Below are 27,520 nucleotides of genomic sequence, written 5' to 3'. Positions count from 1 at the left end.
AGAGACACCATTGATTAGTTAAAGTAATTTGTATTGCATTTAAAATGTTTGTAATTACAAAATGTTAATATCAAATGTTGTTTATATATTTGTAAAAGCCAATCCGAAACATATGAGTAGAATAATATAATGCAGAAGGTTGGACTAGCAACTGGAAAACGTGTGCTTAGAACTAGAATGCACGATAGTCACGCTCAATTATCGACGTTTCGGTCGGCAATTTCACCTATGTTCCGCTCCGGCTGCCCCTCAAGGATAATAGTCTCGTTGAGATTCTGTGCCTGTTGCACCGCCGCCGGCGCACTTGCTCGGCGTACAGTGACAATGGTGGTGTGTGCTGGCGATAGGCTGGCATCGGAGTCCGCTGCCTGCAGGACAAAGGTTTCACTCAAATCGGCACAGGAGTCGTCGTCTTCTAGATTGGAGGCATCGCTGGAGCGCATCAGACTGGGACTGCTAATGCCGAACTCCAGCTGCAGCGGATCGATTGGCGTGCGATCGTTCGACTCGGGACTCCAGCTACTTCTTGCCGGTGGCTGGCGTGGCAGACTGTTGTGACACAGCGGATCTGCCGCCGCCGCCGATGGCTCCAGCTGTAGCTGCTGGCCCCACAGTGCCGCTGCTCGGGCGCGATTGTGTACGGCCCGCTGTTGGTACGGGCACAGAACCGACGCCGGCAACTCCAACAGGGGCTGCTGATGCTGTGGCACTTGTCGCTGGCGTCGTCGTTGTTGTCGTTGTCGGCGGTGGCGATCGCGTGTACTCCGCTGCGGCTCCGCCAGTTGACTGATACTGTGGCTGGTTGTCTGCGTTGGCTGCATCTGGCGAGGCATCATACTGATATCCGGACTGCGCATAGTCGCCGGCGCTGTAGTCGTAGCCGGCATTGGCATCGTAGCCATACTGCTGAGCATCGTATGGCTGCTGGGCATAGGCGCTGGCATCGTAGCCGCTGACATCATATTGCTGCTGATCGTAGGCGCTGTAGTCTGTGTTGTAGGCGGCAAGATTAGCGCTGCCGGCATCGGAGACGCTGGCATCTCCAAGTGGTTGCTGTTGCAGTTGCTCTGGCTCGGCATTGCTGTACCGTCTATTGAGCTGCGCCTGCTGCTGTTCCGTTTGTTCGCGTTCCCGTTCTCGTTTTTCGCGTTGCTCGCGCAGCTGTTGCAGCTCCCGATCTCGCTCCTCGCGTTCGCGCTGTCGCTCGCGTTGTTGCTCCACTTCTTGTTGTTGCTGCTGCTGCTGCTGCTGCTTTTCGCCCATGCCAAGGTTGTCCTTGAGATTTTCGTCATCGTTATCGTTGAGTCCATAACTGCGGCTGCTGTCGGGCAGAAGGCTGGCGTTGCCATTGCTGTTGCTGCTTCTGCGCGCTGTTGCAGCTGCGCCAGCAGCTGTGTTGCTGTCGGCAACTGTTGTTGCTGCGGCTGCTGTTGCTGTTGCTGCTGCTGCTGCTGCTGCTGTTGCTGCATCTGTTCCATCGTAGCCATAGGCACTGGCACTCGGCTTGCTGTAGTCGCGGTCAGCGTTGTTCTTGTGTAGTTGTGGGGTGCTTTGCATGGGTTCAATTGTTGTGCCATATGTGGACGGCTCGTAGTCGTATGCGTCTGCAGTCATAGAAATTTTGATTAGTGGGTGGCAAGCCAATTAAATGGAAGAGTCTAGTCTAAATGCTGTGTAAGTATATGAATGTTAACATTCACTGGCAGCCAGAGTCTAGCTAGGCCCAGGCAGACTTATATGACTTATGATCGGACTATGTGTGTTGTATGCTCGCTCTATGAAGCTCGAAGAAGTTCAAGATTTACCTTTGCCTGCGCCTAAGCTAGTATAATCATGTGGTGTGGTATCTAATTTACTCATATGCTCTTCATTGCTTAACATGCGATTCGACAAATACTCTAGATTCGATTGTAAAGCAGATATTTCCTCTCTAAGGCAATAGATCGAGAGTTACGCAGAATGTAAAATTGAAAGATAGTAGAAAAAAAGATACGAGAGAGAGAGGGAGAGAGAGGGAGAGAAGGTTAGTCAAATACATATTCTTCATTGAGAATTACCTGTAGGATCTCTGTTGGGTGCATTTTTGGTGAACAGCTGCGTTCATCGTTGGGTGTTGGCTCTTCGGAACTAAGCTCGTTAATGCTATTGTGAACTAATTGTGACTTATATTTCGACCAAATTTGCCTGAGACGCGCCATTAGCTGCTCATTGGTAGCGCGTAGTTGTAGCTTCTCTTGGCTGATGGAATTGAGACAGGAATTTTACAAATGAGTGCAAAATACTAGACTAAATAATAAAATCGTAAGACCTTAGGATGCATTTTAAAAAGTTTCAATTTCAATTCAATTTCGATTTCCCTATTTATTCGATACTTTGAATTGTAAAAAATAGTTAATGACTGACATGGTAAATCATTTTCAAACAATACAGAAATTTTTTATGTTTTCTTTTGAGAAACCTTTTAAAAAAAAAAAGAAGGCAATTATGGCATTCAGTATCTCACATCAAATCCAATCAAATTCACTAAAATTACAAAATTTTAAATTAAAAAATTCCTAAAACGTCGATGAACGTATTTCGGGAAGCTGATTTTAAAACTATTTACAAAATCTTGTAAACAAATTTTCTGTGTTTTTTTCTGATGCTAAACATTAATGTGTCTTTATCGAGTAAATTCTTAAGGAACTTTGCTTCCAAAAAAATACGAAAAACAGTCAAAAATTTCTAATGACTGTGTATCTTCGTAGCAGATCTGTTGAATATACCAGAAGATAGGTTTCAGATCGAAATAATAATAATAAAATAGCACATCTGTACACGAATAAATCATACTTTAGCTATGAAAATTGAAAACTAATTGTGTGATAAGTTATTGAAAATGGGATTCAGGGGTTCGGTTTGTTTGGGTATATTAACATTATCAAAGCTTGGTGGCTTGCTCCTGTTCCTGATCCTTATCATCGTCAGCATCATCAAGGGCATCCTCAAATTGAGCTAGTTGCTCATCAATTTTCGCCAATTCTGGCGCGCTGTCCTTCACAAAAGTCTCGTTTAGGGCTTGTGCAACTGCGTCCAGCTCTTTGACAAATGTTTCATTCAGTGCATTGACTCTTGGCTTGGACTGTTTCGACGGTTTGGGCACCAGACGCACATTGACATCTACTTTGACTGGTGGGCGTGGCTTCTTGTGACAGCCATCGCGCTGCAACAGTTGCTCAAAATACAGCTGAGGCTTGATGCTGGCACTCAGTGCGTTGCTGTTGGGCCCCTTGCATGTTGCTGCCGTTGCTGTTGTTGTTGCCGTTGCCGTTGCTGTTGTCTCAGCGTCCACCGTCAAATGCGACGTTTGACATGGGGGCTGACAGCGATTGGCACTGTTGATGGTCTGATTCAAAACCAGGTGCTGTTGCAGCCAGGGCAACAGCTCCGTTTTGCATGGATGGCAGCAGGTTGCTGTTGTTGTTGGCGCTGCTGTTGTCGCGCTTGTTGCTGTTGGTGCAGTGCGATATTGTTGTTGTGGGTGTGTGTCTAGGGTGAATTCATGCGAGTGACAATGTATGCTTTTGCTGTGCGTGATTTGTGTACGCGCTGCTGCAGCTTGCTTCCCGCTGCGACTGCAGCTGTTGCTGCTGTTGTTGTTGATATTGCTGTTGCTGCAACATGCAGCACTAAAATCGCTGTTATTGCTGCTGAAGCGCTTACGCACTATTGGCTTCGCATAAACGTGCTCATGCTCGTGCTTGTGACGCATAAAACTGGGGCAAAAACATTTCGGCTTGGAAGCCATTGCTGTTGCTGCTGTTGTTGCTGTTGTTGTTGTTGTTGCTGCTGCTGCTGTAATCTCTGTTTTGCTGCTATTGCTATGCACTCTGTACCTCTTATAGCTGGTGAATTTTGGCAATGGCGGCATCTTGGCCAATTCCTCGGCCAAACGCTCATTGCTCTTGATTATGTTTCTGAGTATCTCATCACCGTGAACAACATCAGCAACATCAGCAGCAACAGCAGCAACAGCGACATGCCCAGCCAGGGGCTTGCTATTATTTAGAATTTCCATTTCAGGTGGCAAAGTGGACGCGCTTTCGCTTGCGTTTGCTGCTGCCGCTGCTGCTGTGGCTATTGTTGTTGCTGCTGCAGTTGTTGTTGCCGTTGTTGATGGGGCTGCTGCTGCTGCTGTTGTTGTTGCTGCTGGCATCGCATAATCGCACACTATTTCTTTTTACAATTTTACAATTGGCACAGGCAGCACAAAAGAGGTTTGAAGAAGTACAGCGTGTTAATCCAGTGTCAAGCTCTAGTATTTGTTGTATGTGCTTTACGGATAAATATATCTCAAAACAAAATCAAATTGCACGGCGTGCTTACAATACTTAATTGGCTGGCCATGAATTTCATATTGGGTTGTGTCTAATTTTCGGATATGCTGAATAATATAATTGTTAAAAAAGTTGATTCAAATGCATAGGTGAGACTACTTTTGCTTCAATCTGAAACTATTTGCTTTAACTTCCATTTCGAACTAAAAATTCAAAACAATTTGCCGTGACAGTCGAGTTACTTGGGTATGGCTCTCAAAGTATGGTTAATATTGCACAAAATATTGCAGTTTGTGCCAGAAAAATTTGTTGAATTAGTTGAGAATACATATATAATAATTACTTGTGCTTATAGGTTGTATCCTCTAATTTGCCGGTTAACGTTTTACACTCGTTCGTCAGTTTATCCATGAGTTGCTTCTGAGAGTTTATCATTTCTTCGAGCTCATTTACCGTTTCCGCTACAAAAAGTAGACAGACAGACATATTGTTGTGAGTTATTAGTGGATCAGGTGCGAGAGTATACTAACTATATAATATCATTATGGGATAGGCAACGCGCTACAACACAAACTCATGGATAAACTATTGACGTTTTCTTTTTGATTCAATTAGATATGTTTCAATGGAATTCGGTTTAGAGTCACGTAGTTACTGAATATTCACGCACACAATATGAAAATCAATAGCTCAACCAGAGTTTACAGAAAATGATAGACAAGAAAGAGTAAGTAGTGCTTGAGAAAAGTTGAAGAAATAAGTAAAGTGCTTATTTTTAATGTAATTCTGAATTATACTGTCACATACCATGCTTTTCCTGCATCTCTGAAATGCGTTTATCCAAATCTTTTTTGGTGGGTCGTATCTCGTTCTTCAGTTCACCGTAGGCCAGCTGCAAATTTGATTTCAATATTTGTTTACCAAATGCTCAATACTAGAGCCCTGCGTCGGTGAATTTATTTGGTTGGATCCCAAATCGATTTATCGAACTAAGCAGAGTTCGAATAAACGACTCATTAAACCCGAAGGCATTCATGCGAACGAAGTTCGATCTGCTCGAGTCAGCAACATGTTCGAGCTAACGGTAATTTAATCGTTGCTGGAATGTAACCGAAAAAGTCGGCCTCGATCATGTCTGGCTTATTTTTCGATTTACCCGACTTTTTGACCGACTCAATTCAGTCTTGACTCGCTCAATCGAAATAATTCCTCAAGTATCAGAAACGCATTTCGTTTGACTCGATGCAGGGCTCCAGTTAATACTACTAAATACCTCCTTCTCCAGATTTGCAATGTCATCGTTAAGGCGCAAGACCTCTCGCTTCGAGTGCAGTAGATCCGCATCGCCACGATCCAGACGTTGGCGCAGCGAATTGATCTCCGCCGTAAGCCGAGAGGCCTCCGTCTTGGTCTCGCGTGCAGCACGGTCTAGCTGTAGGCGCAGCGCGGTAATCTCCTGCTCTAGCGATTGCTTCTCCGCATTGGCCTGTGCCATGTCTGCCAGGAAGGTAGTACGATTGGCGCGCAATTCCATCTTCAACTCGTCTATTTGCGAGTTTCGATTGGCCACATCGCGTTTGAGATCCGTTTCGTAGCGCTTTTGCCGTTCCAGCTCCAGCTGCAGTTTGGCCACCTGCTCCCACTGGCTGCTCAGGTCACCGCCCAGCTGATCCACTTGGCTGTTGTAGCGGCGCTCCGCACTCGCTCGCTCATCGGCCAAGCGTCGCGCCATCTCATGTTGCAGTTCTCGGACGCGCTCGTGCTGCCTGTCAAGCTCATCCCGAAGATGGCGTACCTCCAGCTGCAGAAGTCAGCAAACATGTGAAACTCTTAGGCACAAAAATATACTCTTCTTAATTCCACCAGTCGACACGAATTTGTAGAACTACCCCGAAAAAAAACGCCATGCATATGCTCTAGTTGTGAATCTTTGAACCAGTGCCAATACGGCCCAAAAACATTCTAATTTCCTAAAGATGATGTTTCATCTTTAATACTTTCCAAGATAGTCAAGTGGCTATCGATGCTGATTAAGTAACTTATTAAGCTTTGATGCCACTTACCTCAGCCTGAGAGCGCTCCATTTGCACCAGGTCAGTTATATATCGCTTAGAGGTAGCGCTGTTGTGTTGCTGTGATTTGGCCTCATCCAGCAGGCGCTGTAATTGGCGCACAGATTCCTCCAGGTTGGTCTTATCCTGCTGCAGCAGCTCCAGCTGCTTGCGATGCGTCTCACAGTTGCCGCTGCCCAAGGTGGCCACAGCACTGAGAGGATCCGTGTGGGCCAGCTTGCGCTTCAGTTCCTCGTTCTCGGTCCGGACGCGTTTCAGATCGATGTTGGCCTGCATCAGCTCCGCCTCCAGTTCGCTGATGCGTGCCTCGTAAACAATGTTCGGTGCACTGGCATAGCGCGGAGATGGCACCTTTGGGTTGCTCTTGCGTGGCGTGCCTGGCGTCTTGCGGCCGGCGGCAAAGAGCAGGTGCTCATCGCTATCCGAGGAGGGGGTGCTTGTAGTGGGCATCTGTGGAAGCTTGGATGGGCCACTGCCCAGTGCTGCCAGCTCGCTGCGCGCATTCTCCGTCAGATGCTCATTCTCGTTGATCACATCCTTCACCTTGCCAAGCAAGTTGGTCAGCTCGTTGCGACAGTACTTGGACTCCTTCTCCAGCTGCTCAATGTAATCCTCCTGCTTCTCAATAAAATTGAAGATCTCGACTGGCGCTTGAACGCTGTCCGTGGGCAGAGCAGGCGCTGGCACACTGCTTGGATACAGAACTGGTGTCGTGGCTAGATTCTCCTTGGAAGCGGAGAGATAGCCAGAGCCATAGCTCTTCTTGGGACGATAGGTGCTGATGCGCGTCTTCTGGCTGGGCGACAAATACTTGGAAATGTCCGAGAAAACGGGTCGCTCAATGACCTGAAAGAATGAAGCACACATCATCTGGTGGATAATATGAAATTGCTTGTGCCAAACCCACCGATAAATTGTCCGAGAAATTATCGCCTGAGTCCTCATTGAAGTTGCGCAAATAGGCCGCCGCACTGCCAACCATTTTGGGCGTGGTCGCATAGGAGCTATCGGCCAGCATTACCTTTAGGCGGCCCACCGCCTCGTTATAAGCATAGTTTGTATAATCCATAGTTTTGCTCTTCTTGCTGATACCCTTCGAGGACTTCATCGAGAAATTTCTAAAGGTAACAAAACAGAAAAAAACCGCGATCTATACTAAATCACATTTTTTGTATTTCCAGTTAGTAAAAAATGTATCCCTATAAGAGCGCGTAGTGCGCGAGTCGGCCGAGAACTGAGCCTCGAGAACTGAGGCTGCCCATTTTCATTGGGGTGACAAATGCTGCACTTGTGCCACGGGCCTCGAACGGTTGCCGGGACAACGAGTTGGCCAAAATACAAATGTGTTCAGTACCTTAACCCTGCCGGGCATATACACACACACACACACACACACACACACACACATGCATACGCTTTTGACCATGTGTGCATGCGTCACGGTTCACTGGACACGCCTAGTTCTTTTTTTTTTTTTCTTGCCATTGCAGAGCGTATCAGCATATTTTTTTTAGAAAATACGTAACACATTTGAAAAATCCATGACATTATAGATATATGAACTATTCCTAACTGATTCCGTGCTTGGGTTCACTTTTCGGTTTAACGCTTTTAGGCTTAATGCTTTTGGTTTTGGTTCATAGATCTACCAAGTTTTCAGTCTCAATCTCTGATGGTCTTGAGTTAGATTAGAGATTAGAACGGGTGTATAAATATAGGGGAAGAGTTGCAAGAAATGGGACAAAACTTAATTCATATTATACAGATAGAATAGAATTAATTGTGTTTTTACTGATATTATTTAAATGCACATATTATATTTATATTCGATGGATTTTGCTTAAAATCAGAAGAAGAAAAAGCACATCAGATAAAAAAATGAACACATTATCCAAAAGTGAATATTGTTGCTGCTCCTACCTCGATCGCCTCTTAATCCGACCACCGGCGCTGCTCAAGCTGCAGATGCTCTCCCTATCGGAATAGCCGGAAACGCGGCTCTGCGTCAGATTACGCAAGTTCTCGTTTGTCAACGAGGATGTCAAGTTTTTCAGATTGCTGTTGCCGACACTCTGCGGTTGGACTTCTGAATGAGCCCGAGTACTTTTCAAGTTGTACAAAGGAGCGCCGTACTTGAGCAAATTTTCAGTTTTCATTTTGCACACAAATGGCGAGGCCAACCATGGGGGGGCACAAAGAAAACCAATAACAACAAAAACTGGGTCCTCAGCGGGTCGGGACAAGCTCTAAAACTTTGTTGCAATTTGTTCTGCAATTTGACTGGCATGCAATGGATAAGCGTAAGGGGAGGAAGGCACTTGTGGTATGCACTTCCTTCCGCTTGGCGGTTATGCTTTAATTGTTTCTTTGAGCAGGCGTCAGGATGCGGTTAAGGAGCGGGCGCGACGGACCACAATGGGAAGACAGGACGACAGGACGACAGGCCGTTGAAACCCGTTGAAGTTAAACTGAAACGGCCGCATTCAGAGGTCAAAGCTTTTATAGACTCGGTATTGCAACACAGTCCCCAGACTTGATATAGGTAGGCAGGCAACGGCCCCCCAACTATGTTTATGTATATATAGTTTAGTGTGCTTTTAATGTGTTTGGTGCCAGGGCGTTCCCAGGTAGAAATTCCACAGCATAATCTTAACATTTGTGCAAATGCAATGGCTCGCAGTGGCGGCACGCCCAAGGGGCCAAGGGGCAACAATCCCAAGCGAGCTCTGTGGCCGACGCCGCTGCTCGGCAATTTCGCGTTGCGTCTGTTTGATCGATAGCTGAAATGGAAATGGACATTTGTCGCCACCAAAAATGTATTGAAAGCACGCTCAGACATTTGTGCCAATATTTGGATGTCTCATTGCTACCCTCAAGCCCTGCCCCGGTTGTTCAACTCGCCCGAAACGGGGCCAAACAACATTTCTAGCTCCACCAAAAAGAAGTGTGGATTGGTCGGATCGGCCCTACCAACAGATACCCTAAGCCCAGCCAGGAATAGCAAGCAAACTTTCTTCCTTTTGTCATTTAAGTAGAGCAATATTTGGAATAATAAGATAAAACTGGACTGGATATATAGAGAGCACATACCAAATGTAGGGGTTCCAGTACGTTTCTTAAGTCTCTCCAACAGTCAGACAGACGGACAGACGGACAGGGCTAGATCGAGTCAGTTTGTTGTCAAGAAACTATTATACCCTGTAATCTGAGATGCCTGCTTCAGAACCCATATACCCCATTTGCCCAATGCCTACACAAACAAAGCACCAAAGAGCAGTGCATATTTTTAGGGTTTCTGCGAGTGGCTCAGAAATACTCGCGAGTTGCCATTGACAGTAGCACTTGCCGCTGTCTGTTTTTCATTTTAAGTATAGTCAAAATATTGACAAGCTGGCCAAAAATAAGTTGCTAAACGCTCACGAGTTAGTGCCTTCAGCTAGATTAAAGTTAATCAATGTGTCATTAAGTGCCGACAAGGCCAAATGATTAGATCGTATTCCTCTATTATTATTGTATATATTTAATTAATTTATAAATTGCGAGAGGCCAATTGAGAATTATGGAATGTCCATTTTTCTATTCGTTCAATTAGATAAATATATGTATTATAATTTGCCTTAAAATGAGATGAACCCAAGTGGTATTGAGCACAGTAACCGCAGATGCACAGGCACATGTGGCAGCGGTTGGGCTGCCAACAATTGATCTAGAGATCGCAACAGTAACTTATGGGCAAATCACAGACATTTAATAGCTCAAATAACTCAGGCTGAGAGAGTGCCAGCTACCAGGAGGGCAACTGTGGCCCGAGCCGGAGTCGGGTCCAGCGCGCGCGCAATCAATCAATGCAATCTGTGTTATCATGAATAATTTCCTAGAGGGCATATTTGGGTCTGTAATTGTGAGTATGAGTCCGGAGCGGAGAAGCCCTTTTGCTGTTGCCCGACTACGCTTGTGTTGGCTGCATCATTATCAGCTTCTTGCGATTTAATTACCACACGACAACAATGCAAGGCCTAGAAAAAAACAAAATATATATATATATGTATTAACCCTCTAAGATAAACGCATAATTCCGTATTCCCGTCCCGATGTGAATATCTGCAAGACAATTCATAAACATAAACAGTGACTAGTGTGTGTGTGTGTGTGTGTGGCTGTAAGTGTTATCGATCGTGGTCAATGTTGTTGGCAACAGCAAATGGCCCGTACTCAAGACCTGGTCAGATCCAGGCCCAGTCCAAGTCCAAGTGGAAGCCCTCGGGGCGCTCTCAGCAATTTTCATTGCTGCCGTTGCTGCCGTTGTCGTGGCCATGGCTCTGGCTCTGGCTCTGCTGTGGCTGTGTCTGTGTCTGTGGCTTTGTATGTTGTGCTCTGATCGTTGTCGCGATCTGCTGCCTTGGCGGACTCTGGCTGTGAGTTGCTCTGATTCTGCGTCCAAGCCAAGCCAACAATGTCGACGTCGTCGCTGCTGCAGCTATTTACAACACTGCATTCCTGCGCCGCAGTCATTCAAGAAGCCAAAGCCGATGTCAGAGCCAGCGTCAGAGCCAGAGCCGTGGTATGAACTTGTTTTATGCCACTTTAGCTTATGTATGTGTGTGTGTGTGTGTGTGTGTGTGTGCGGTTGAGCGCGCGCTCCTTCAACAAATGCTGCCCAAGCTGCCTGCCTTATAAATGCTGTAATAAGCCCACAACAACAACAACGTCAACAACAACAAAAATAACAACAACAACAACAACAGCGAATGTGCGCTCGAAACATGTTTATGAAAAGAAAGAAATTCCATTGCAAACAAAAGAGGCAAAGCGAGCGACTGATCGGTGGGAGAGGCGTTCACTGCGCATGCTCACATGTAATCCAACTCGCAGAGCACACATCACACACACACACACACACATGCACACACACTCAGACACATTTACATATTGATTTGTGCTCTCTTTTCCAACTGTTGCCATTCCATTGTATTTGTTGGCACTGAGCACTATAACAATATTTATACCTTTATCTTTTTACACACACTTATATGATCAGTTACTCTGTTATTCTCTGCTGCCCACTTGGTCTCTGTCTCTCTCGCTCACTTTCGAATAACTGATTCTCTTTGATGACAGCCTGTGGGGATATTTATTAATGCCATGGTGAAATGGCATGGCCAACTGAGTGCCCACCTCAAACGGGTGGCCATTGCAAAAGTAGCACAGAATTTTCACCAGACGATCCCAGTCGAGGCAGCAGCATCTATGGCAAATATCTGACTTACTGAAAGCATAAATAAAATAACAATGAATCCAACTATTTATGTGCAATTTTCTCATGAATTAGACTAGCAATAGTAAAACATTAACTGAACCGGAGAGGGTACATCTTGCATCTCAACAATGCAAGAGTTGTCTCAAAATAAACAAAGCTGTTTAATGAGAGAGTCAAGATAGACCTATCCTAAACATGTAGCCAACATTTGCGGTCACACCCACCGCGGCCCACAAAATTACAAAAATCGATTCATCCTGCAGTCACCGTTTGAAAGTCACTGGTCACAGTTTTTGAGTCCAAAAGCAATGCGCAATAAGACTCGTTTCATACATTATTATTATTACTATTATTTATCTGAATCCTTGTTTTAAATTAATGAATATAAAATATATAATAATTATATTCGGTTTTTAAAAAAACATTTCAATGCCGCAAGCTGGACAACAAACTTTTGTCTTTGGTTTTTACTGGCAACGCCGGCCAACAAAGAGCGCAAATCTCTTTATCTCTGCTGTGCTCACTTACTCTCTCTCTCTCTGATCGCATACGCAAAGAGCAGCCACTTGCGCACACACATACACACCATGTTCACCATGGCCGCCGCTGAAAGAGGGACGCGCTGGCCGCACGCTCAGTTGCCATTTACCTGTTGACGTGCGCTGTAATTCGTCCAGTGTCGTTGCGGATGAAACTGAATCTTGAGGCGCCGCATTACGTTGCGTGCCTGGCCTGCGCGTGTGTGTGAGTGAGTGTATTGTAGTGTGTCCGTGTAGTGGTGTGCTGGTGCTCAAAGCAAAGGCAGCAAAAAAAAAAAAAAAGAAAACAAAAAAGTTAACATAAAGCAAAGTAAAAGAGCCACAGTGAAAGATGCGAGCACACACACACACACACGAGCCCAACTTGCAATAAAAATAAAGTAGAGAAAAGTTGTGTGAAATTGAATAGCAAAAGGAAATTAAAACACATGCACATGCACATGTATGTATGTATGCGTACGCACATATAAAACGGAATTCAATGGAGCCGCAAAAACTGCCAAATAATGAAAAGATGTGCGATGCATAAATGAAAACTAAACGAGTGACGTGTATAAAAAAGGTAGCAACTGCTATTTATTAAATTGCAATTCAAATTCAGGTTTTCTCTCTTACTCTGTGTGCCTCTACCAATCTTCGTTCTCTTTGTCTTCATCTTTTATGTTTTTGTGTGGCTTCAGTTAACGCAAAAAATGCTTAAGCTATTTTTCTTGTGTGTGTGTAAAATTGTTAAGATATAATTGTGGCCACACGGATATCCTAGACTTGCCTTAACTTGCTAAATTATTACGCATCTGCCCCAAAGCAGTTGCAATGCGCTGCGACTGTGCAACATTCTCAAACCAGTTGCAAACTTGTCACATTAAAATCACACCTTCGAAGAAGTATTTATTGTTGTTGTTGCTGTTGTTGTCGTTTTCTATATATGCACCACTTTGCCCATAACTCGTTCGCGCTCTCACAGATACACACACACAGGTACACCCTCTCTCTGGCCGCCTGGCAATTTCGCATGCAAATTTTACGTAAAGGAAGTCAGACAGCCTCAGTATGTGCTGCTGCAGCAACTGGTTGATCTGCATAGACGCCCATTATAAGTAACAGGCTGCATGCTGTATTTTTTTGTTATTTTTATTTTTTTGCTTTCATAACTGGTACACACACACACACACACACACATTCACGAAATGTGTTATAAACATTAAGACAGCCAGCAATGCTAGTTGGTTTCTCATTAGCGGCCATTTATTCAGCCAGACATAGGATATGATTATTGCCATTTAATATCATTTTATAATACGCATTGGCCATCTGATCAGAACATAAATTACATCCCAATTGGCCCGTCTTTTCGCTTACCAGCAAAATGCAAATGCTCGAGTATTTACTATATTATTAGCTATGTATATGTTTATAAGTATGCACTGTGGAGAATGTTGCCTAGATTTTATTTTATTCTAGAATTTGTAAACTTTGAAAATCTGAAATTGCCTACATTTGATACCACAAGATAGGTTTAGATAGGTTTTACAACGGATTAAAGCAAAAATATTGTATTATTCCATTTTTAATTAAAACTTTTTATGAGTAAAGTTTCTTACACAAACTCTTAATGACTCTCTGATTAACAGAAGTTATTTCAAGTAATGGACCATTTCATAGTTTAGTTCGCTTTAATAATTGTAAATATTTATAAAAATTTTCACTTAATTGAAGTTTATTTTAACTTGTGTATTCAATTGGATAGTTTCTCCGTTTCAAAACCGAAGACAATATTCAAATTTTGGTTTCGTTTCGGAGCACCAACATTCTTTTTGACTGTGCGTTAATGTGCGTTTGTATTTGCGCACCCCATGCTGTGCCATATGGCACATGTGTGTGTGTGTGTGTGTGTGCCAAATGTTTTCAGTTTCAACGCGGAAAACATATGGCAATTATTTAGTGTGCTGCCCGCTGCAAAAGGTTAAATGTTAATAAATTGTTAATTTGATATCTGTCAATGATTTGACATAACTTTATGACATTTGGGCAAAGCACTTTCCATGCCAAACGTCATTATATCAATATAGACCCGTCATCTGCATCAGCAACAACAACAACAACAACAACAGGGAGCAAGTGCCTGCGCTCTGTTGCCATTTGGCAGCTTTCCAAATGTGCCTGGCTAAACAAAAGACTTAGACGACAAACTTGATCTGCTCACAAAAAATATCATAGGCCAAAGATTTGGCCGCCTGGCGGGAGCCAGCCATTTTATGCATTTACCAACAATTTAAAGTATTTAAAAAAAATGTCAACATATGCGCATTGCAATGACAAGCCAGCCAGCCAGGCAGCCAGGCAGCCAGCAGCCGACCAGCCAGTCCGTTCCAGTCCAGTCAGCCATGGCCCGCAGCCTCAATCAAAGCAATGCCTCCCCCACCGTGCTCCGCTCGTACGGGCTATCCAAGCCAAAAAGCTTTCAAGCCAAAAGCAGCCGACAACATCGACAAACACGCCGGCACTGACATGGAAAAGCCGCGCGTCGATTTTATGAGATTTTCAACAATCTTTCAAACATTTCTGTTGAGCCTGATAACTATGCCATCTACTTTGCAAATTGATGTGTGTCCAATTAATATAATGAGCTAACGTTTTATTTAGTATTTAAGTACTAATCTTAAAAGCGATTAAAGCTTGTGCCATCTTTTCTCTGGTTATTAAAGGGCTTCAAATATTCAAAGAGTTACAGAGTAAAATAAAAATATTTCTATATATTATACTATTTAAGTGCAAGCCATGACTTTACAGGCAAATTGTTATCTTTGTAGTATTATAATATATAATAATAATATTTTTCATTAAATCTTGAAAAATGCATCAATATGAAAAGGGATATAGAATGCCATAGTTGTATTTGTTTCAATCTTTAAAATCTTTACTCACAGTCTCAATCGATTAAATCCAGGCTTACTTTCATTAAACACATGTATATACCGATAATTCTTGGTTAATTGGCTATTTTTTGAGCCTTAAATCTCTAATTAGTTCTTATGCCGAACCAAAACTTAATTTGTAAGAAAACTGGCTTCAAATAGAAGGTCACTTGAAGGTCATCCATTAGCGGGAATTTTGTACATATGCAAAAGTATTTTCAGTTGTAAATTGAATTGTTTAATAGAAAGCTTTGAAAGTTTATAGCAAATATAGGCTGGAATAAAACCTGGTAGAAGTGGTTAATAGAAGGGGGAATTGATTGGAACCGTGAAAATTGTATCTTGAATTTGCAGCCCTGATTTAATTAGATAATGAATCCCTGTCAACGAAATGTTGTATGTTTTTTTTAATTTCAGAATTCATTTTTATAAAAATTAACTTGTTCAGTTTTTTTTTATACATATTCTGTAATTTATTTTATATTTTATTCGAAAAAATAAATAACGCTTACTTATAACGGATAGAGTAGCATGCTCTTCGTTGTGAGCCATTTGTTGTATTGACTTTATTGTCTACAATTTTTGTTGTATGCCTTTTTTCTATACATAAAATATATGATTTCATAGCGCTTGCAACGGCGCAATAGGCAATACTCAAATGCAATGCGATGTATTTTTTACAATTTTTGTTGCCAGCATTGGCCAGAGACGAAGTCTGAGATGGCCTGAGCAGCGACAGAGCCATAACCACAGCCAGAGCTACAGCCAGAGCCAGAGCCCAGAGAGTTGCAGTGCAGTTTTGCAGCTCTCACGGCCACAAGCGACAGTTTTGTATTAGAAACGGCAACTTGTAGCTGCAGCTAGTTACGGGCTTGATGACTACTGAGCTGTCGTTGGTGGGAGAGCGGGCGACGGCAAACGGACGCCGGTTGACGGGCGACGAGCGGCTGGCGGCTGGCGGCTGGCGGGTAGCGAAGGTAGCTGGAATGTTGTCGTTGCTAGTTGCCAATGTTGCCAAGTGACTGACATAGTTGTTATTGTTGTTGTTGTTGTTGTTGTTGTTGTTGTTGTATGCTTTTGTAACAGCAGTATTTGTTGTTCTGGTTCTGGGCAACTGCCGCCTGAACTTTAAGTTTTAATTTGTAGAAACACACAATTTATGTGTGGCATATTAGAAAACAGAGTGTTACGTGAAAAGTCACCCTATGCGGGCGTTGTTGCATGCGGGCAACCAGCAGGAGATACAAAGATACAGATAACCTGTTGCCGTTGCTGCCTCTCAGCATCGAAATCTCTGTTGCATGTGTATGTGTGTGAAGCAGAAATCAGACAAAACGGTTCTTTACATTCGTTTTTTATACCCTGAACCCGTTGAAAACGGATGAAAGGGGTATATTGCTTATGGCAAACGTATGCAACATGCAACAGAAAGCATTCTCTGATTTTTCATCGCAACGTTTAGTTTTACAGCTAACTTGAAAATTCTAGAAGCTAGATAACCCAAACATAGCATGTAAGTTCTCGTATTGTATACACACACGAGCGGGTATTGCCCGGCCTTGCCCGTGGAACTCTTTACTTTTAGATATTACCCTTTCACTAAGTAAGCAATCGTCTAGCCAATCTTCTGTAGTAAACTTCTACTTAAAGATATGTTTTAAATGAATCGATCGAAAAAAGATTCAAGTGTCTTAACGCTTTCCGCCTATGTCTTGTATTGAGAATCTTGAGGCTGAAGAATAAACTTTAATTTAATAAACCCTTGACCCCCATTTGCCACCCAAGAATCCGATCGAAAAAGTTTCACACAAACGTTTTTTGCGACATTTCTACACATGCAGGTGGAAATTCCTACAACCCTTCTTCAATTCCTACAACCAATCTTCAATTTTTATACAGATCGGAAGACAAAAAGAACGAAATCATTTAAGAATGCATTTTCCAAGCATGGTAACGAGAAGAAGAAGCCAAGCCACTTGTAGCTTGTGTTCATGTGAGTGCTGAGGTATCTCCTGGTCGACTTACCTGGCTTTCTTGTTTTATGTGTCTTTGCTCTTCACTTGCTCATCAGGCTGGCGGCTTCTGCTTGTTTCTTACTTTCTTTCGCTCTGCCGCGCTTTAATGAAATGTAATTTGAAAAATTGCGCGCGGCAAATTGTTGGCTTGTTGAAGTCAGCTCGTTGTCGTCATCGTTAGAATTTCAAATATTTTGTCTTAATTAAAATTTTAGTGTCAGGCGATCTCTCTCTCTCTCTCTCTCTCTCTCTCGCTGTCTCTTCCTCTCTTTCAGTCTGTCTCTTTATATGTCTAACTGCTTCGCATGCTGTGCAAAAGTCGGGCAAATCTTTTAAATAAATTAGCGCTGTCGTTTCGTTCGTCAAGCATTTGTCGCGTTTGCATTTAGTCGACATTTTTATTGGATTAAGTTTGGCCTGGATTTATGCGCTGTCTTGGATTAGATGCGCCATCATTCACGTCCGCAGTTCTTGTGGTTGTTGTTGTTGCTTTTGCTGTCGCACAGCATGTAATTTGCGGTAAGTCTGCTTCTTGTTGTTTCTTTTGGGCTTGTTGTGATTTATTTTGTTTTGTTGGACATTACATTTTGGGTTAAGTGGCGTTTATGCACAGTTGACTGTTGCGCCTGTCGCTTTGTTGGAAATTTAGGTCATTAAACAAAAGACTTAAGCAACGAACTGGTTCGTCTGCTTTGACTTTGCATTGGAATTTGAATTATTCCCCCAGCAAATAGCAGCAAACAAGACAGCAGCAAAGACCCACAGAGAGAGAGAGAGAGAGAGATAGCGAGATTTTTGTAACTATTTTCCATTGATTAATGACAGGTAAATTTCATCCATTGGTCTCGCGATGCTGCGTGTAAGGGAGGAAACCATTGCGAGGCACAAATGCTTGCAAAGGGCATTCGCCCCATGGTCTTCACGGTTCATTATATAAGCGTCGGTTTAATTAGTTGGGCTAAAGATTTTTTTTGCATATTTTTAATGAATCTGCCTGCCGACACAAAGTGAAATTCAAATCGAGATAATGATAAAAATGCTACAGAATCATTAAAGAAATATTCTCAATTGGTGGTCAAAAGTGGGGTATTACAAATCATAATGATCCCGAGAGAAAGTTGACTGTTTTTCAGATTGTTTAGATTTCGTATAAATCAAATCAAATCAAGCTAAAACAGAATTGTGATTGACACATAATTCGACACGAAGGTATTAATTATTTAATTATTACAAATAATAAACATAAGAATATTTTTATACCTATAAATATTCATTTACTATATAAATAGAATCTACTATACACACTTTCTTCTCTTTCTTCTCTGCAACTCGTTCAGACTTTCTCAGACCTGCTTCTAATGAGCTATACACAGGCAATCAGCTCCAAATTGTTGTGTCCGTCTATAAATCAATCGAAATAAACAATTTCCATAATTTGTAAGTTCATTTCACACATTCCAAAATCCGCTTCGAGCCCCGTTTCGCACTCTTTCCAGACGTTAACTGTGTCAAAGTCTCGACAACTTTCAATAATTTGTATGCCCATTTACATAAAGCCGCCGCAGAGTTCGTTCAAGCAAAATGACAAGCCAAGGAACTTACATATATTTACCATATATTTCACTCACAAATATACAAAATAAACAAAATATATATGAAGACTTATGTTAATATCTAAGTATTCATAATATTCCATGAAATGCTGTATTAACTCCTTACCATGATTTGTTGGTAGCTTCTTTATGTATCTAAACATTTTCATTTAACAAAATAAATATAATAAACTAAAATGACTTAGAGGCAAATTTATAATTAAAACAAATTGCATTCTCTGCGAGACATTTTAGAAAATAGCTAAAAGAGCGACTCAGCAGCTGCACCCACTTTTTGTTTGGCTGCAAGAAATATTTCTTGTTTCTCAAAAACTTGTCAGCGCCACCCACTTTCTGTCCACTTTAGATGTCTGTGTGTGTGTTGGTATGTGTGTGTGTGTGTGTGTATATGTAGGAGTCCATTTGCCTGGCAATTATCGGGCGGGGCGCTGACAGAGCCGCAAAGCGGCAACTGCAATATTTTGCTAAATCAAAATTGACACTATGCAAAAAGGCAACCCACGGAGCGCAAATTGCAACACGGTAGCCACACACACACACACACACACACACACACACACACACACAGATACTCATGCACACACAAATACTCTATCACACACACACACTCACACACTCGTCCACATAGTTGATTGTCGGGCCAGACTGGGGCCAGGCGCTCAGCGTGCCAAGCCATAGAGGCCAAAAGGTGCCCCTAGCCGGGCTCCATTGGCATGTGTGCTGTTGTTGTAATTGTAATTGTTGTTGTTGCTGTTATTGTTGTTTTGTGGCGCCAAGTAATTTCTGTGTTAGCGTTAGATTTCAGCCATGTGCAGGCAACGAACAACACACACAAACAGCAAGCACAGCAGTTATTAGATTTTATACACCGCACAGTGGGGCAGATGTATATCAAATATCATGTCAATTATACAGAAAGTATATAACGTGTTAAAGACCTATTAAATGTGTATCAATTATGGGAAATTACTCAATCAATCTCCATCTATCTCAAACGTTTTTTATCTTATTATTTCAAATCCTAGCTAAAGTCGAAATCTTATTTAATATTAATAAATAAATTAATTAAAACATAAATTGACAAAATTAAAAAATTACAATATTTAGTTAGCCTTTGTTTTGTGAATGAATTATTATACGGTAATTAGTTACACGAATTGGCCACACAAATCCGAATAGCTTTGAACCACTGTGAAGTGGTGTCAGCATAAATGTGAATCACACTGGTTGCAGCACCAACGTGGCCCCCACCGTGGTGACATTTGTTCATTAAGCATATTAAATAATTAGTGCTTGTTGTTGTCATATTTTATGTGCTTGCTGCTCGTTGAGCCCGCCGAGAGGCTTGGCATCTGAGGACCAGTCTACAATGGCCAACTCAAGTGTTGGCCTCTTGGCTTCGGAAAAATATGCGGCCTAATTGAATAGCCAGCGTCTAGCCCCGCTCATAAGGTGATCCATACTTTACAAAAAGAGAACAAAGCGCATGCCTAATTTATAAGTGCACCCAACTTTGAAACTTATATGTATATTTCGTTCAAGAAATATTTTCAAAGTTGGCAAAAAATGAGTAATTTTTAATAAAATAAATACAGATCTGTACATAAACTTTTCTATAACTCGATTTGATGCTATGAAAAATTGTATAAGTACTGATAGTTAATTAAACTTTAATAATATTTTAATTGTTTGCGCACATCTATCAGAAGTTCAATAAACATACTTCATACATCATCATCATGATCAGTATGATATTCATCATGAAGATCGTAGAATGATTATTTAAAGACTAGTTTGATTTACGCACTGTCAAAGCTAACAAATAGTTTCGCAGAGAAAATCAAAGTAAAGAGTAAAAGTTGAACATGTGTAAGCGATAGCCCCTTAAAGCAATGAATAAATATGTATCTTGTGGCTGTAAGTGACAAATAACAAATGTAAATTTATGCAAATTGTATTTTGTGTGTTGGCCAATAGGCTATTTGACACTTTTGTACTCACGCAACTGATTTGGTTATTAATTATTTCTGGTGCCAACTATTTTTGAATTATGGTAAGCAAATACCAAGAAGATCTCTCGGCTTCGAGTCAACTGGCTGTCGTGGCGGCGGCTGTGCCTCTGGGCCTTTTCCTTGGCTCTATTGAATACGTTTTTTCTTTTTTTTTTTTTTTTTGCTTTGAACCAGTTGAGCGACATTCCATTTGAGGCGCGACAGGCGGCGTCCATTTGGGGGAGATGCTAAGATTAATCAGCTGCCATAAGCCAAATGACAAGACATATTTTTGTATTTTTTTTTATTTTTATTTTTGTTGGTTTTTTTTTTTTTGGAATTGTTTCGAATGCTCAGCTGCTTTGGCCTTTCGAATGCGGCCCAGTGTTATTATTGTTATAATGTTTATTTATGGCAAAGCTGGAAAAAAAAAATTAATTTCAAATTTGATTACAATAAAAATAAAGCCACACACACACCTCAGATCCGAGATCGAGCCACTTGTAAGCAGCATTTGATTTACGCGTCCCAAAGTGTGCCCAAAACAATCTCTCTAGGTAGGCAAATGAAAGACCCATCACAGTTCCCGCAGCTCTCCAGGTGTGTGTGTGTGTGTGTGTGTGTGTGCCGTGACGGCCCAACCCAAAATGCCAACCATAGTCCACAGCAAGAATGAATTCAAATAAATTTATTGTTTTCTATTTAGATATTTGTCTCTATGTAGGCAAATTATGCAAAGCTGCCTCTAAACAAATATTATAGAGACAAGCGGGACTAAAGTGGCGCATGGTCATGTTTATGGCTGCTCCCTGGTTCTATTTGCCGAATTGGGTTACTTTCAACATCATTTTTTAAGGTCTTAGGTTACACCAACACACACATTGCCAGCAGCAGCCGTCTTTCAGGCCAGGCCCAGCTGCAGATGGCCACGGACTAAGAGTAGAACAGCCCACGCCTGGCCTGTGATTAGGTTTCCAATGTTCCGAGCGACACTTCAAACTGGTTTTTTGCCAAACCAAAAACAAAATAAATAAATAAAATAAATAGTAGTATATTTAAGCTGCGGCCAATGAATGGAGCTCGAGTCGCGAGGAAGCGAAATATGACAGCATACGTGTGTCTGAAAAAGAAACCAACATAAAAAAACCTAAATTGAAGAAAAAAAAAAACAAGAAGATTAAAAAGCCTTGGCTAAAAGACCAATATTCCATAGAAACACTTATTTTGAGATTTTGCATATAAGATTTAGCCAAGTTTGGTCAAGATATCTTTTTATGAAAAAAATTAAATTTCGAATAACATTTTCTATATATTTATGCGATACAGTTCTTCAATCAAGACAGTTTGCCTGGAAACAGTTCAGTCGGATTTGCATAGTTATTTTGACTGTAATTCTGATCCCTAACATTTACACTTTATGGGATCGGAGACTTCTTCTGTGCGTTACACATTTCAAGGCAAAACTATCTACAAAATAGTACACAAAAGATCTCAACTGTATAATTTATAGAAGGCGTGGGCGTGTTGCTTATTAATTGTTAAAATGTTAACAATGTCAGCCAAATAAATATAAGACTGGCGCCGTATTTAAATAGCTAATCATGTTGGCCACATCTCTGCTCTCTGCAGTGGGCTCAACACAGCTTTAAGCTAGCAACATAAATTGGCTAGAATTTAGCTTTGAATTATCTTAAAGGTCAAATCCACTCGATCCACTCGAAGGTGTGGCACGCAGTGAGAAAAAAATATATTTGCAAATAGGTGGGCACATACGCATACAAAGTATGTCTCTAATAATTGGCAGCCGGAGTCGTTGGAAACCTACTTTGAACTGCCCACACAGCCGGCGCACAGTCCATTCCCATGGCCAATGAAGCCAACGACTGGCGAGGCTCAGGCTAAATATAATTTCTATATACTTCTATTATTATTTATTTTACTTGGCTTTTATGACTATCAATGACCTAAATTCCATTGCTCGATTGCGCATCCACACAAATACTTCGAGTATAACATGAATATTGTCAATTTTACAGCACTTAAATTCATATAGACGTATATGGCAAGAGTTCCGGAAGCTCTCTGAATTACTAAATATTTTTAAGCTCTACAACTTAAAAAAAAATGTTATGTTCAATTGTGCACAGAGTCAGTCAGTCAGTGAGTATGTCAGTACTTCAGTCAATCAATAAGTCAGTACGTCAGTCAGTCAGTTAGTCAATCATTTAGTCAGCTGAGCTAGTCAATCAGTCAGTCAGTCAGCTAAGCTAGTCAATCAGTTAGTCAGTCAGTACGCAGTAAAGTCAGTCAGCCAGTCCGTCAATCAATCAATCAGTCAGCCATTCAATAAGTAGGTCAGTCAGTAAGAAGTAAATTCAGACAGCAAGTCAGTTAGTCAGTCAATCAGTCAGTCAGTCACTCAGTCAATCAGTCAGTTAGTCAGGCAGTCAATCAGTTAGTCAGTCAGTACGCAGTAAAGTCAGTCGGCCAGTCCGTCAATCAATCAATCAGTAAAAAGTGAATTCAGTCAGCAAGTCAGTCCAGTCAGCCAGTTAGTCAGTTAGTCAGTCAATCAGTCAGTCAGCCAGTCAATCAGTCCGTGCGTCACGTAGTCAGCAGATAGGTTCGATTCAAGTTTTGTTTTAGACCTGGTTCAAAGTAAAAATCAATTGTCAGAACCGGTTGACATCCTTGGTCCTCATTACAGATGCGTTCATAAAATACAAATGTTTATTTTCCTAATGCAGCTTAAATAACAATATTAAAATAATTAAGAACGTGTTATTCATCTTCGTTTTTGCAGAATTCTGGCCCCAAAGCGAAGGTCGCTGTATAAAAGACAATAAATAATACAAAACGTGCCGAAAAACAAAAATATGTCACACAAGACGAGCACACGACGTGCCACAGATCTGGAGTGTCCGCTGGCGTCGCTAGGGCGAACCAGCAATGGGGTGCGGGATCAGCTGGCGGCAGCCCACTACCATCATCCGCATCCGTTGAGCTCCAGTCCGTTAGACCCGCAAGCCTATAAGATGTCGCGCAAATCACCAAATCTGGGCCACAATGTTAACGACACCGTCGCCAACGGGGAGCTCTATCCATTAGCCTCTCGCAGCTCCACGCCGCACAGCGACCAGCAGACGCCATCGTCAACGGCCACCACGGCCGCTGTGCTGCACATGGTGCAGCAGAAGGCGGCCACATTCGAGCTGCGTGGCCGGCACACGCGGCATGATCAGTCCAACTATGGCGCACACTCCACCGCGTCTGTGGGCCGCCATGCGCAAGCAAAGAAATCCCCGGAACTGCAGACAATGCCTGCACCGGCAACCAGAACCAATGCTCCTGTGCCGCAGCCGCGCAACTTTCTTACACTGGACTGGCTGCATGGCAATAGCGCGGACACCGAAGACTCCAGCGACAATAACGCTGGAGGCGCTGCCAGCGCCGGTAGAAGACGTGGACAAGGCCAAGGCGGACGCTGCAGTGTGCCCACGGTGCTGGGCAATGGCAACAGTGCCCAGTATCTGCTGGACAAGAAGATGGAGTCTCTGTATCTGGGCAATGCGCTGCGTGCCCTGCCGTTGGGCGCCGAAGCCAGCCAGTACCAAAACGAGCGTTACTACTTGGAGGACTACAGCAGCGGGAGCGGCAACGAGCGATTGCCAGGTGAGTACAGATGGAGACATACGAATGCCAATAGCCAAACTGTCGGTTACAAAATTTGACCTTGCTTTATAGGGTATTACAATTGTGTTATTGGTATTTATTATTTAAGACCCTTTCAATAGATATAACTTTGTCATGTAATGTGTTATACGAACGAGTCAAAGAGTTATTACATGGTTTGCATGATAAAGCCTCAACATTAGACATAGGGTATTATACAATAAGGACATATAGGAAGTCTCGTCATATTTTTGCAAGGGTATTTAATATGGCAATGCTACCGCTTCTTATCCTTTTCAAATTACTGTTACAAAAGGTATTTTAGAAAATTAGTACTCTGTCTTTGCTTGGCTGCAAGCGAAAGAAATATTCTTACAAAGTTCTAATTCTCTTCATTTATCTTTATAGAACGTCTGCATCATCCGCGTAACTCCAGTCCCAGTGAGACGAGTGGCTCGGATCGTTATTTGCTAAATCGCAGCACCAACTCGCCCGCCAATGCCTTCCAGCTGGACCATCACCACACCAAAGTCCAAAGTCTATCCGATGGCCTGTGCAATATGGGTCGTTTTTCACCTAGCCTGGACCAAGGATATGCCACGCTGGTGTCGCCTTCGCCCACTGGCCATCATCCGAGCAGCACGGGTGGCATTGTTGTGTGCAGCAATCCCAAGAATAGCAGCCCTAGCGTGGTCAGCGGAGGTGTCATTACCAGCAGCACTCCCACAACAACTCCGCGGCGTGGATTGACCAGCAGCAGCAGCGGCACGGTCAATGGCACAGCCATTGGGCCGCCACCCTGGAACCGTAAGGGTCCCTATCGCTGCGGGCCCTACTTTGACCGCCTGCCCGATGAGGCCGTTGTACGCATTTTCAGCTGGCTGGATAGCTGCGAGCTGTGCAATGTGGCACGCGTCTGTCGACGATTCGAGCAGCTCGCCTGGCGTCCGGTACTCTGGAAGTGCATCACGCTGCGCGGTGAGCATTTGAATGGTGACAAGACGCTGAAGATGATCTTCCGCCAGCTGTGCGGACAGAGCTGCAATGGCGCCTGCCCGGAGGTGGAACGCGTTATGCTCGCCGATGGCTGTCGCATTTCAGACAAAGGTCTGCAGTTGCTCACGCGTCGCTGTCCCGAACTGACGCATCTGCAGCTGCAGACCTGCGAGGGCGTGTCCAATCAGGCGCTGGTCGAGGCGCTCACCAAGTGTAGCAATCTACAGCATCTAGATGTGACGGGTGAGTTGGAGCTTATAAAATATAATTCAATTTTGAATGCGACAGATATTCTTACCCCCAACGCACACAGGCTGTAGTCAGGTGAGCAGCATAAGTCCGAATCCGCATATGGAACCGCCGCGTCGTCTACTGCTGCAATATCTGGACCTGACCGATTGCATGGCCATCGATGACATGGGCCTCAAAATTGTGGTCAAAAATTGTCCACAGCTGGTGTATTTGTATCTGCGCCGCTGCATTCAAATTACAGGTAACACATTGTGATTGCCAGAAACTTAATTGAATGATATAACAATTCATTAATTCCATGATGCAGATGCGGGTCTGAAGTTTGTGCCCAGCTTTTGTGTTTCGCTAAAGGAGCTAAGCGTTTCGGACTGCGTCAACATCACGGACTTTGGCCTGTACGAGCTGGCCAAGCTGGGCGCCGCCTTGCGCTATCTATCTGTGGCCAAATGCGAGAGAGTCTCTGATGCGGGCCTGAAGGTCATTGCACGCCGCTGCTACAAGTTGCGCTATTTGAATGCGCGCGGCTGCGAGGCAGTCAGCGATGATTCCATCACAGTGCTGGCACGCTCCTGCCCCCGCTTGCGCGCCCTCGACATTGGCAAGTGCGATGTGAGCGATGCGGGTCTGCGCGCGCTCGCCGAGAGTTGCCCGAACCTGAAAAAGCTCAGCCTACGCAATTGTGATATGATTACGGACCGTGGCGTACAATGCATAGCCTATTACTGTCGCGGCCTGCAGCAGCTTAACATACAGGACTGCCAGATATCCATCGAGGGCTATCGGGCGGTCAAGAAGTACTGCAAGCGCTGCATCATTGAGCATACCAATCCAGGTTTCTGTTGAGGGATCCCAAGCTGAAGCTGGTACACGTTAAAGCAAACGAGGCAGGCCATATGAGCAAAGATGTTCTAAACAAAATATATACATGCACACACACACACACACACACACACAAAATGTTAATTGTTAGTTGTAGTTGTTATTTTGTAAATACATACTTAAGCGGCTGCTGTATATATGGCTGGAGAGGATTAGAATAGGCCATAGAGCATTTTTAGCTAGCATTTAAGTAGCGCGGCTTTTAGACTAATTCTTGCATAATAAATTATTTCATATAACCCCCTAATTATCCAGATAACTATACATATTGGGCATCATTTTTGGCACATGCTGCAGTATAAAACGAGGACGCACGTCTAGCATCTTGCGATAATTCTTGTTCGTCGTGGCAATAGTGGCCTTCACATCGAAACCGTGATTGGTGGGCTCCAGCCAGTGCCTGCGCATGATGACGGGTTTGATGCGGAACTTGGAGGATTGGGATTTTTGCACATATTTGATTATGGACTGCAAATCATGGATATCACTGATGACGTGCAGCGTCTTTTTATTGAGCCGATCCAGTCCACGCTCTTGTCTCTTTAGCCGTTTGATGTCCTTTCCGTGCCAATACCACAGCCAATCGACATGGAGACCTGCGGAGCTACCAGAGTTTTTGGGCAGCTTTACCAACAACTCCATCAGCCTGATGCGATTCAATAGCGAACTGGAAGGAAGTTGCATTTTCATTTTGCGTAGGCTTTCCTTTTTTTGGGGAGTCAGCTTTAGTTTTTTTGAGTGCAACAGTTTGTCCACTAGATGGCGCAAATGATCCATCGCTTCAATTTTCTCAGCATACTTTTGACCATCCTGTGCAATGTTGAGCTTTATGTCTGCGTGTCTGATCAATAACCGATGGATCTGGTGGCTTAAGTTCGTCGCTTTCACCTGCCCAAGATGTTGTTGTTGGACAAGCTTCTCGTAGTTTTTCTGCCATTTAGCCGTTTTTGGCTTAACCATTTTTATAAATTTTGAACAATTTTAATTTCATTGCAAATGTTGA

General features: G+C 43.0%; 3 protein-coding genes across 10 annotated transcripts; 1 reads left to right on the top strand and 2 right to left on the bottom strand.

The window, feature by feature from the left end:
- Positions 1–10: 10 nt before the first annotated feature.
- On the bottom strand, positions 11–8,839 carry LOC6631103 (serologically defined colon cancer antigen 8 homolog). 7 transcript variants are annotated; one of them, XM_002053188.4, is made up of 9 exons: positions 8,309–8,839; positions 7,296–7,506; positions 6,380–7,234; positions 5,590–6,117; positions 5,124–5,208; positions 4,660–4,777; positions 1,806–1,930; positions 792–1,604; positions 11–757 (listed from the first exon to the last, which is right to left on the bottom strand). In XM_002053188.4, exons 1-9 carry the CDS (start codon positions 8,542–8,544, stop codon positions 195–197), a joined length of 3,534 nt encoding a protein of 1,177 aa, XP_002053224.2. In that variant the 5' UTR covers positions 8,545–8,839; the 3' UTR covers positions 11–194. The 7 variants fall into 7 exon arrangements, 6 of the variants coding, with proteins under 6 accessions (XP_002053224.2, XP_032291109.2, XP_070062943.1 ...); XM_032435218.2 differs by lacking the exon at positions 1,806–1,930 and adding an exon at positions 2,058–2,238 and having other exon boundaries at positions 11–1,604; XR_011416057.1 differs by lacking the exons at positions 11–757; positions 4,660–4,777 and having other exon boundaries at positions 1,465–1,604.
- A 3,439-nt stretch (positions 8,840–12,278) lies between these two features.
- On the top strand, positions 12,279–26,764 carry Fbxl7 (F-box and leucine-rich repeat protein 7). 2 transcript variants are annotated; one of them, XM_032437884.2, is made up of 5 exons: positions 12,279–12,746; positions 23,522–24,390; positions 24,799–25,629; positions 25,700–25,879; positions 25,946–26,764. In XM_032437884.2, the coding sequence occupies exons 2-5, from the start codon at positions 23,595–23,597 to the stop codon at positions 26,479–26,481; spliced, it is 2,343 nt and encodes a 780-aa protein (XP_032293775.1). In that variant the 5' UTR covers positions 12,279–12,746; positions 23,522–23,594; the 3' UTR covers positions 26,482–26,764. The 2 variants fall into 2 exon arrangements, with proteins under 2 accessions (XP_032293775.1, XP_032293783.1); XM_032437892.1 differs by lacking the exon at positions 12,279–12,746 and adding an exon at positions 17,482–17,633.
- Positions 26,267–27,477, bottom strand: LOC6631105 (uncharacterized). Its single transcript, XM_002053190.4, has 2 exons — positions 26,637–27,477; positions 26,267–26,546 (listed from the first exon to the last, which is right to left on the bottom strand). The coding sequence occupies exon 1, from the start codon at positions 27,475–27,477 to the stop codon at positions 26,761–26,763; it is 717 nt and encodes a 238-aa protein (XP_002053226.1). The 3' UTR covers positions 26,267–26,546; positions 26,637–26,760.
- Between the last annotated feature and the right edge of the window lie 43 nt (positions 27,478–27,520).

The sequence above is a fragment of the Drosophila virilis genome, chromosome 2 (genome assembly GCF_030788295.1).
Source record: "Drosophila virilis strain 15010-1051.87 chromosome 2, Dvir_AGI_RSII-ME, whole genome shotgun sequence".
NCBI classification, from domain to species: domain Eukaryota; kingdom Metazoa; phylum Arthropoda; class Insecta; order Diptera; family Drosophilidae; genus Drosophila; species Drosophila virilis.
Note: the sequence above shows the minus strand (reverse complement) of the source record. Positions and strands in the feature narration are given on the sequence as shown.

Coding starts and splice junctions, on each gene's coding strand:
- LOC6631103 (XM_032435218.2), bottom strand. CDS start 8,544: ATGAAAACTGAAAATTTGCTCAAGTACGGCGCTCCTTTGTACAACTTG. Junction 6,118..6,379: donor TGGAGCGCTCTCAGGCTGAG/GTAAGTGGCATC, acceptor TGACTTCTGCAG/CTGGAGGTACGCCATCTTCG. Junction 4,778..5,123: donor AGAGATGCAGGAAAAGCATG/GTATGTGACAGT, acceptor TACTTTTTGTAG/CGGAAACGGTAAATGAGCTC.
- Fbxl7 (XM_032437884.2), top strand. CDS start 23,595: ATGTCACACAAGACGAGCACACGACGTGCCACAGATCTGGAGTGTCCG. Junction 25,630..25,699: donor ACAGCATCTAGATGTGACGG/GTGAGTTGGAGC, acceptor CAACGCACACAG/GCTGTAGTCAGGTGAGCAGC. Junction 25,880..25,945: donor CCGCTGCATTCAAATTACAG/GTAACACATTGT, acceptor TCCATGATGCAG/ATGCGGGTCTGAAGTTTGTG.
- LOC6631105 (XM_002053190.4), bottom strand. CDS start 27,477: ATGGTTAAGCCAAAAACGGCTAAATGGCAGAAAAACTACGAGAAGCTT.